Raw genomic sequence first — 10851 nt, 5'->3', positions numbered from 1 at the left:
GTTTCGTTCTGTTGTACACAGGGTCGCTATGAGTTGGAACCGACTCGACGGCATCTAACAACAACCACCCCTGTGGTGTACCGGCTCTCATTTTAGTTTCTTTGTGATTTGACAGATTAAAATACAAAAAAAATTAAAGGTACAGTATATGCTAATCATATGAGTAGAAGAGGACATTTTGTGCAAGGAGAAAAACAAAGGTAGTAACATAGCAGAATTACTTTAGAACACTTGTATAATTTGTATCGGAGCCCTGGAATCACATAAAATTATACAATGATTTTGCAAATACACATTGCAGATTTTTGCCTTTGTGCTTGCTGATTTCTTTTTGGAACAATGTAGTCATATTTACATGTTAAATTCTGTAGTTACCCATACCACAAAGCCTTCCCAGATCCTTCTTTTCTCCCCACGCACTCCAAGACAGAGCTCATCTGCTCATGTATTGTTTTCATCTGTATATGTCTCAGGGCTTTTATCAGCTTACACAAAAATAACTGATTGTTACAGCTCCACTGGACTGCAGGCTTCTTATAGGCAGGATTCACAGTAGTGTCCATTGTAGAACCTTGCACTTAATAGGTATTAATAAGTGTTGGTTCAATTGCCATTGTCTTGAATAGAAGAAGAAATGGAATGCCATGGTGGAGAGGTGGAGAAGACCTGTACCCAAACACAGTTTCCTACAGGACTGGTGACTCTTCCCAGACAGGAGGGGCTGTAGCTTTTCACAGATCCAGAGACCTCTGGCGCTGGACGGTAGTTGGCTTTCCCAGACAGTTTGCATGATCAGCTGGCATCCCAGATCCAGAACATCTGGGACCAAGGTAGTCTGATTATCCCCCATTGTGTTTCCAGTGGAGCACCCAGGACCCAACACCTCTTTGTAGGATGAGAAGACGGTTCCTTCTCTTTTCTTGTTGACCCAGGTGTTTGATATTATCTCCAGTAAAGCATCTTCTTCAACCTACACGTGTCTCTGAGGCCTTTTATATAGCTGGGTGCGACCCCTAAGGCCTAGCTGGCATGTTAAGTGGTGACCATGATAGGACTTACCTGGCACGAGACCAGCCCTGGGACTTGCCTGAGTTCAGGCTCAGGCGGGTGTTCCTGGTTGACTGACCTTGTTTTTCCCTCTCTTTAGGGTGTTACAATCCCACCCTAAACCTCTTTAACATAAAATTACAATCACAAAATGGAGGACAATCACACAATACCTAATGTGTTAGGTCCCAGTTACAAAAATGAGGAAGACACAGTTCCTTTTTACAAGCAACTCACAAATTTTGAAAACAGAGTTCCCATATGAGCCCACTGTTGCAGCTACTGTATCAATCCATCTCGTTGAGGGTCTTCCTCTTTTTTGCTGACTCGCTACTTTACTAAGCATGATGTCTGTCATGGTTTGAATTATGTCCCCCAAAAATGTGTGTATCAATTTGGCTGGGCCATGATTCCCATTTAAATAATTCCCTGTTTAAATAATACAATTTCCATATGGGAACTCTGTTTTCAAAATTTGTGAGTTGCTTGTAAAAAGGAACTGTGTCTTCCTCATTTTTGTAACTGGGACCTAACACATTAGGTATTTGTTCAGTGAGTTTGTGTGATGAATGGAATGATTATCTTCCTAAATATGTTTGTCCTTTACCACTTGAAAACTGGTATTCTCTTCCCTGGTGTTGTATACTGAAAATGAATTGTGTGTTTTACATCTGTACACTCCTAGTTTTAGATTATTTAGTAAGAGGATAAGACGGATTGATCTTTCTCTATAGTACACTAGATAGAATAAAGGGGAGAAGGGTAAAAACATGAAACTAATTGGAGACTGCCACAGTATTTGGATTTAATGATAAGGTGAATAGAGCTAGACTTTTATGAAGTCCTCTACCCACAAACCTGTTAGTTGCCCTGTAGCTTCCTATAGTATTGTAACACTTAACTAGTCTTTATTGTAATAACTTATTTGTCTATCTCTCCCACTAGACAGTACTCTTTGAGGGCAGGGACTCTATCCTGTTCATTATTGTACCTCTGATTCCTAGCACATGTTAGCCAATGAATAAATAACTTATTGAATGAATTAGTTTGAGGGACAGATAAAAACTGTGTACAGATATTTGAAGATAATCCCCTTGGAGTTAGAAGTTATCAGAGTAAACTTCCTGGAGATGAGACATCTCATAAATGGTGGAGCCAGGATTTAAACCCTGATCTGTGTAACTTCAAAGCTCTATACCACACTGCCTTTTCAAAATTAAAATTTATTCTTAAAAGTATTTTCATATAGTGATATTTGATATATTTCCAGTTTATAACAATGATATTATATAAGTTCTAGCCATATAGTGAAAAATAATCAACTCTGTTTGTTTGGAATTGCTGTAATTGATTTCAAGTTTTATTTAATATTTTAGGGAAATATAAAACAAATAAATGAACAAATAGAAGATCATAAAAAAAGAATGGAGAAGTTGGAGGAGTATACAAAGACATGCGTGTAGGTATAGTAAGAAAAATCCTTGCAGATTTCTTATGTCTTAAGAATCTGGTGTATCTCTATACATCAATTCAATGCTCCCACTATACCATAATGCTCAAACTCCATTGTTTTTCATTTCATAGTTTATAGTAAAAAATTATACTTAACCACATAATAAATATTTAAATCTGGAAAATATACATGTTTAACACTGTTAAAACTTAAAGCTCCCTTTTGGTGTTGATATTTTACAATAAAAGTAATGGGTCACATCATGAAAGCTTGTAGGACCTAAGTATTCTGCAATTAAGAATTTCTTTTTAATTGGCATTTTCTTATTATTGGAGCCCTGGTGGCACAGTGGTTAAGAGTTACAGCTGCTAACCAAAAGGTCAGCAGTTTGAATCTACCAGCCGCTCCTTGGAAACCCTGTGGGGCAATTCTACTCTGTCCTATAGGGTCGCTATGAGTCAGAATTGACTTGACAGCAATGGGTTCGTTTTTTTGTTGTTGTTTGGTTTTCTTATTATTAAGCTCGTGATGATGGCATGGGTTATAGTGACCTTACTTTTTCAATACCCACAAATATGTATTTTTTGAAACATAAAAACTGATCAAAATCTCTTTTGCCCATATTTGGTTTAGGCTTATTTTATTGTATTTTTTTAATTTAAAAATTAGTAGAGTGCTACTCCATTCCTCCACGCTATACCTGAGTTTATTTTATCTTGTAATTTCTAAATCTTGGTTTTCCTTTTTACTATGTGGTTTTTTGTTGTTGCTTTTATGTAGTGATTGCTTGAAACAGAAAAAACAGCAAGAGGAACTCCTGGAGGATGAAATCGAAAAAGCAAAATCAAGAATGTCTGAAGTTAACGAAGAATTGAATCGTATTAGAAGTGAACTGCAGAATGCTGGAATTGATAACCATGAGGGAAAACGCGAGCAAAAAAGAGCAGAGGTTCTGGAACACCTCAGAAGACTGTACCCAGAGTCTGTGGTAATTAGAAATGAATAATTAATTAAAAAAAAAAGGCTAAGCTTTCTTATTGGATGAAAGCAATTATCTTCTTATTTGGGATTAAAATTTTTACCATTATTAGGAAGCAATATTAAGAAATCTTCAAGATTTGTATTTGAAAATTTATTTATATATAAAACATAGCAGCAAATAATTGGGGTAAAACATATATATAACTTCTAATAGCATCTGTAGATAAGTAATTGTTGGGGAGAAGCAGGGACTTGCACACAGTACCCAGAAAGTCTAAGTATGGCTAGTATCCAAAAAGGGCCCAGATGCCATGAAGTAGTCTGGTTCCCCGCAAACACGTAGCCTCAAACGTCATGTTCTTCATGGTTTCAGAGTTTTTTAATATATTTTTTCAGCAGACATTATTGACATACTTTTGAAAAATGAGTTTTTATTCTATAAATCTGACTATACATCTAGTATTGCTCATGTATTTCATTAGCCAAAATACGGTGAAAGCACCTGTTGATTGGGGTGTCAATGTCAGAATTACATCCTTTGGTATCAGGGGCCTAGCATCTTACTATCTTGTCACTAACACCAGTGTACACTTCACAGTCCTTATTTTAGGATGACCTGTTTTTGGCATTTGACACTATTGACCACTTGCTGTATTGTGAAACACTTGTCCACAGGCCTCTGTGATGCTCTGCCCTCTTGGCCTTCCTCCTGTCTCTCTAGCCACCCCATCTCCATCTCCTTTACAGCATCTTTTTTGACTTTCTGACTCTTAAATGTGGGTTTGACTTCCGGATAATGGTGGAGGAGTAAAGCTGGGTGACAGACTCTCCTTTCCCTAGTACCTAACTGTATTAGCTATCTGGTGCTGCTATAACAGAAATACCACAAGTGGGTGGCTTTAACAAACAAAAGTTTATTTTCTCACAGTTTAGGAGGCTAGAAGTCTGAATTCAGGTTGCTGGCTCTAGGGGAAGGCTTTCTCTCTGTTGGCTCTTGGGGAAGGTCCTTGTCTTTCCTGAGCTTCTGCTCCTGGCGATCATCATGTGGCTTGGCATCTCTCTTCCCCCATCTCTACTTGGGCTAGCTTGCATTTAATCTCTTATTTATATCTCAGAAGACACTGATTCAAGATACACGCTATACTAATCCTGCCTCATTAACATAGCAAAGACAACCCATTCCCAAATGGAATTATAACCACAGACATAGAGGTTAGGATTTACAGCACATATTTTTAGGGGGACACAATTCGGTGCATAACGTTCCACCTGTTGGCCCCCCAAAATTAATGTCCTTGCCACATGCAAAACACATGCACCCCATCACATCATTCCCAAAGCCTTAAATCAACTCCAAGTCCAATATCTCATTTTCTGAAGCATCTAAATCAAATATGGGTGAGACTTTAAGGGTATTCCATCCTGGCACAAAATTCCTCTTCATCTGTGAACCTGTGAAATCAAGAATACAGGTTATCTGCTTCCAAGGTACAATGGTAGAACAGGCACAAGGTAGACATTTCCATTACAAATGGAAGAAATTGGAGGGAAAGAAAGGATAAGAGGTGCCAATCAAGTCCAAAACCCAGCAGAACAAATTACATTAGCTCTCAAGGCTTGAAAATAATCCTTTGTTCTCTGAGACCATCTGGACAGTGGCCCAACACTCTAGACTCTGAGTGTTGGCCACACTCTGAAGATTCTGGGTGGAGGCCCCTTGGCCCTGGGCTTCAGCTCTGCCTTCTAGAACCACTGGGACAGCAGCTCTGCTCTCTCAGATTTGAGCAGCCCTATTTTCCTAGTCCATCTGAGTGGCAACCCTACCCTTTCAGCCCTGTAAGCCCTGTTCTTCTGCCCCTTGGGCATGGCAGCCCCACTCCCTCAGCTTTGGGCAGCAGCCCCATTCCCCTGGCATACCTTAACAGCAGCCCAATACTCCAGAACCAAGTTGGCAAAGATCCAGCTCTTTGTAACCTTGGAGGCCATGGCCCCACCCTTTGAGATCCAGAAGACAATGGCCCCATCCTTTGAAACCAAAAGAGAAGGCCCTGCTTCCCATACTCCTTCTAACATTTCTGCTGATCTCTGATCTACTCCAGGGACCGTCCTTTTCTTTTCTTGGAGGACCACAGATGTAGCTCTTTTGGCCTGTTTCCTGCCTGTACAATTGCAAAAGGCAGACAGTGTTCCTTCCTTTCGTTCTTTCTCTGTTCCCTGCAGTCTAACCTGATGGTTTTTCTGCTGTGGTAGTTGGTTAGATCCATCAGTCACAGGCTTAATTTCTTTAACAAAAGATTGTGTAGCGTGCCCTTCGTGAACATTCTAGGACACGTGTCCTTTGTGCAACAGAGTTCTCCAAATCTTTTTAAGTTTTGTTTTCATTTTCACAGTTCATTTTTAAGTCCATCTCTTTCCTCTCACATTTTACTATAAGTGGCAAGAAGAAACCACATGACCCCTTTAAGATCTTGCTTAGAAATCTCCTCAGCCAGATATCCAAGTTCACTTAAAAGTTCTACTTTCCACCAAACATTTGAACATAATTCAAACAAGTTCTTTGCTACTGCATAAAAAGGCATCATCCTTTCTCCATTGTCCAATCACATGTTCATCATTTTCTTGTAAAGCCTCACCAGAAGCACATTAACACCTATATTTCTAGCAACATTCTGTTGCTGGCACCATATGTATTCTCTAAGATGACAGAGACTTTCTCTATAGCTCTCCTCACTTCCTTCTGAGCCTTCACCAGAATTGCCTTTGATGTCCATGATTCTACCAACAGTCTCTTCAAGGCAATCTAGGCTTTTACTATTAGACACCTTAAAACTCTTGCAGCCTCTACTGATTACCCAATTCCAAAGCTGCTTCCATATTTTAAGTATCTGTTAGAGCAGTACCCTACTCCTGGTACTAAATTCTGTCTTAGTTATCTAATGCTGCTATAACAGAAATACCACAAGTGAGTGGCTTTAACAAACATAAATTCATTTTCTCACAGTTTAGGAGGCTAGATTTCCAAATACAGGGTGCCAGCTCTAGAGGAAGGCTTTCTCTCCCTGTTGGCTCGGAAGGAACATCCTTGTCTCTTCTGAGCTTCTGCTCCTGGGCGATCTTCATGTGGCTTGGCATCTCTCTTCCCCCATCTCTACTTGCTAGCTTGCATTTAATCTCTTATTTATATCTCAAAAGATACTGATTCAAGATACACGCTATACTAACCCTGCCTCATTAACATAGCAAAGACAACCCATTCCCAAATGGAATTATAACCACAGGCATAGAGGTTAGAATTTACAACATATATTTTGGGAGGACATAATTCAATCCATAACACTAACAAAATGATAAAAAAAAAAATAGTTAAAAAAAAAAACAAAAAACTAGTTCCACAGCCAAACAGGGAAAGGGGCTCAACTTAAGCCTGAGTTTCGGAAAATGGTGGTAGTACAGGATTAAAAACCAAAAAGATTGAAGTATACCATTGTTTGTTGTTATCTCCACCCTGCAGAAGCCAAACTGATCAGTTGCTTCTTGAGAATTCTTACCTAGTATTCCTTAATTTAGCAAGAAGCAAACTCCTTTTCCTCTTCTCACTGAAGGGAGTTAGACTTAAACACTGGTAAACTGGGGGAGTGAACCTCCACTGTTCGCAGATGGAAGTGAAGGCTCTAGGGCTTCTCAGTAAATTCTAGGCTAATTCCAAGCCCTCTCCCCAGATGGGATCTGTCCTCTTCCCACAAGGTAGAGGAGCCTTGGTACCAGATATTAATTAAAAACTAAGGAGAAAGAGCAGAACTCAGATATTCACAGAGGGTATGCACAGCTTTAGCTGAGATCTCTCTTGCCCCTGCCCTCCAGGCCCTTAGGCTATAGAAGTGGACAGAACGCAAGTTCTTAGTCCATCACCTATTGCTCAGAGGAGGTGCCCACCTCAGTTCTGTGGGAAAGCAGTCAAGAAAAAGTTATCTTCACAGCAAATACAATGAGCAGAGCTGCACATAGTAAATATAAGCTAGGTGAAAAGAATCGGTGTGGCAGCTGTAGGTACATGTAAGAATAAAGTATTTAAAAACATTTAAAAGTCAAAGAGACCAGCCTGGAAGAAGGTTCAGAACAAAATCCCCCATAAGTGTTCTATGGACAACTTAATAAGGGCTTAAATTCATAAAACCAGATTTCAAAGGTGAGATAAAACAGAATAAAATGAAAAGGGAAATTGTAGGGCTAAGAGAATAAATCAAGAACAAAATATTATTACTGAACTAATAAATTAGAAATAGCAAGGAATGGATTACACAGCTAAAAACTGAATTACTGACCCAGAAGAAAGACTTGAGATAATCACAGGTGAATGGAGAAGAAGACGACAAGGAGATTCAAATAATTAGAACAAAGATGATAAATACGAACGACAAAGATGATGTATCGTAAGGAAACTGTACCCCTGAGGTAGAGCCTAACAAGTAGAAGGAGGAGTCCAAAGATGTCAGATTGAATCTTCAGATATTCTATGGACCATTGATACAGGATGATTGGCATTCAGACACGTTCTAGTAGAGTTTTTGAACTTCAGTCTAATTAATTCTTGATCCTCAGCTCAAATAACACTTCTTCGTGGGAAGCCTTCCCCGACTTCTCGGGACAAACCAGTCCCCATTATATACTCGCAGAGCACTCTGTGTTTTCTGTCCCTGCATCTGTTATCACTCCACATTGTACATGCCTACAACGACTGATAGTGCGTGTCTGTTTTCCTGACGGACAGAGGGCTCTGTGGGGTCAGAGAGCATCTGTTTTGTTCAGTAATCTTACCCAGTGTCTAGCTCACTCCCTGCACACAGTAGGTGCCTCAGATTCTTGTTTAACCAGTGAGGATGAGTGAATATTATTTAATTACTATAGCTTTATAAAATATTTTAATACTTTGGTAAGGCTAGCCCCTCCTCCCCACTCTTTTTTTAAGTGAAATGTCATGTCACACTGTGACAACCTAAGTGGTCATTTTATAATGAAACTTAGTTCATTTGAATGCAGAATCTCTACTAAAATTTGATGCTTATAATTTTATTAAATTAGTTTTTAGTCTGTGCTGCTTTGTTACATTAGCAGGCAATGAAGTATAACATTCCTCATTAATGTGTTTTCTCTCCTTTTTTGAAACCGGCTAAGTTTGGAAGACTGCTCGACCTGTGCCACCCTATTCATAAGAAATACCAGCTGGCTGTCACTAAGGTTTTTGGTCGGTACATGGTCGCCATTGTGGTAGCCTCTGAAAAGGTAGCGAAGGATTGCATTCGATTTCTGAAAGAGGAGAGAGCTGAACCGGAGACATTCCTTGCTCTAGATTACCTTGATGTAAGAAATTCGCAATGTTCAGTATTTAGTAGTGATAAAATCTTGTCTGTTAAACTGTGTCTTTATTGCCTAAAACTATGGTAGTGACTGAAAAAATTGAAGCTTGGATGACAGTTAGCCTTTCACACGAATGGCTGGTGTTAATGTACTGCGGGCAAAGAATGATAACAGTGGGTTATCTTTCCTGACCTCCTGCCATTTCTTCCTGATCTAGTTTTGCCATAATTCTGCATTGGGGATTTTGAGGCTGTTGCTCTAGCAGTGCACCCATCTGCCTACCAGGCAGCAATCTCTTTCCTTCAATAGCAAATCATAGGAGAAGGAGAGGATGCATGGCCTGCTGATGAAATGCCAACCCAGATTCCCAATTGTACATATCTGGTCCAACATGTCAGCTCTTGGTAGAGCAGACTAAATTTTGAGCCTTGACGTATGTATTGAGAGGTATTAGAATATCCAGAGTCTAAATGCCTGAGGCAGGAACTCTGCGATTATCATGACTGAGATCCTTCTGTGATTATTTTTCATCACCTGCTAAAGAAAATGCTCTGTCCAGCAGTCAAGACCCTGAGCTGCAGGCAGTATGTACTGTGGTCAAGAGCACATGCCCTGGGGTTGGACTTACCTGGGTGTGAATCTGAGCTCTGCTTCTACTCAGTCTCACTCATTCATCCTTCATTTTCCTGAGCTTCAATTTCTTCATCTGTAAAGTGGAGGAATTAGTGCGTACCTTATTGCAAGGACTCATTACCTGGGAAGCATGTAGCACAGTGCCTACGTACAGAAGGAGCTCAGTAAGTGCTAGCTGCTGTTGTAATTAGGGTCCAGACCTGCCTTTTGTACTCCCATGCTTTTCCTTGCACCTTTTGCCCACTGAAACTTCTTACCCTAACTCATCTGCCTGTTAAAGGCGTGTTTTACTGATTCCTCACTGGAGATTTTTTTCAAGGCACACTCATTTTTTTAAAAAAATCTAATACAGGAGTGTTATCAAGTATAAAGGGAGTACTCCTATCCATTTCAGTGCCCAATTCCTGTACCTTAATGGTAGTTATTTAGACCTCTACACACAAAAATTTATATACAGCTGTACTCCCAAGTAAGGTCCCCTGGTGGCGCAAAGGTTAAGTGCTCGGCTGCTGAACAAAATGTTGGCAGTTCGAACCCACGCAGTGGCTCTGTGGGAGAAAAACCTAGTGATCTGCTTCTGTAAAGGTTACAGCTTAAGAAACCCTATGGGGCAGCTCTGCTTTGTCACATTGGGTTGCTATGAGTTGGAATTGACTTGATGGCACCTCACGACAACTCGCATTTTGGGGTTTTGTTTGTTTCGTTTTGTTTTGTCTTGCTTTACAAAGTGAGATCATACTTACTTTTTTTCAATAATATATGTGGATACTTTTTTGATCTATTTGTAGACCCCACTGAAAAGTCATGTCCAGGAAGTTCTGACTGCTTTCCTGACCATTTAAGCCTAAAATGATGTTTTAAATTCCACAGTGCCGAGCCACTCTTGGCACATATCTCAGTAGGATCTTACGGTTTTGAGACCATGAGGTACCTCTCATGCACTAACCAACTAGTTAGCCACGGAGGAATCTGGAAGTTACATCTTCTGGCTTCTGCTGAAGGGTTTTGTTGTTGTTTGTTTTGTTTAATAAACAGTGATGGGATATAGTCCCTCGGGTTCTTATCAAACTTGTACTGTATATAAGAACATACAGGCTTATTCATGTTTTGTGGGAAAGAAGGTAATGAGCATTTGGGGTTTTTTTTAGTGTATCTATTATAACAAGTATTTTTTAAACCTTTTAGATTAAGCCAATCAATGAAAGGTTAAGAGAGATTAAAGGCTGTAAAATGGTGATAGATGTAATAAAGACTCAGTTTCCTCAGCTGAAGAAAGTGATTCAGTTTGTGTGTGGAAATGGACTCGTCTGTGAAACCGTGGAAGAAGCAAGGCACATTGCGTTCGACGGACCTGAAAGACGGAAGGTAAGAAAAGAGGCTCG

General features: G+C 39.8%; 1 protein-coding gene across 2 annotated transcripts in view; it reads left to right on the top strand.

The window, feature by feature from the left end:
- SMC1B (structural maintenance of chromosomes 1B) overlaps nucleotides 1–10851 on the top strand; it is a 78020-nt gene that overhangs the window by 18800 nt on the left and 48369 nt on the right. For both annotated transcript variants that reach the window (XM_004380008.2, XM_004380007.2), the window contains exons 8-11: nucleotides 2424–2506; nucleotides 3281–3488; nucleotides 8654–8839; nucleotides 10655–10834. In XM_004380008.2, coding sequence (XP_004380065.1) covers nucleotides 2424–2506; nucleotides 3281–3488; nucleotides 8654–8839; nucleotides 10655–10834 — 657 coding nt within the window. The remainder of the gene's footprint in view (nucleotides 1–2423; nucleotides 2507–3280; nucleotides 3489–8653; nucleotides 8840–10654; nucleotides 10835–10851) is intronic.

This window comes from Trichechus manatus, unplaced genomic scaffold (assembly GCF_000243295.1).
Source record: "Trichechus manatus latirostris isolate Lorelei unplaced genomic scaffold, TriManLat1.0 scaffold00069, whole genome shotgun sequence".
NCBI lineage: Eukaryota > Metazoa > Chordata > Mammalia > Sirenia > Trichechidae > Trichechus > Trichechus manatus.
This window is presented reverse-complemented; position numbering and strand designations above follow the sequence as displayed.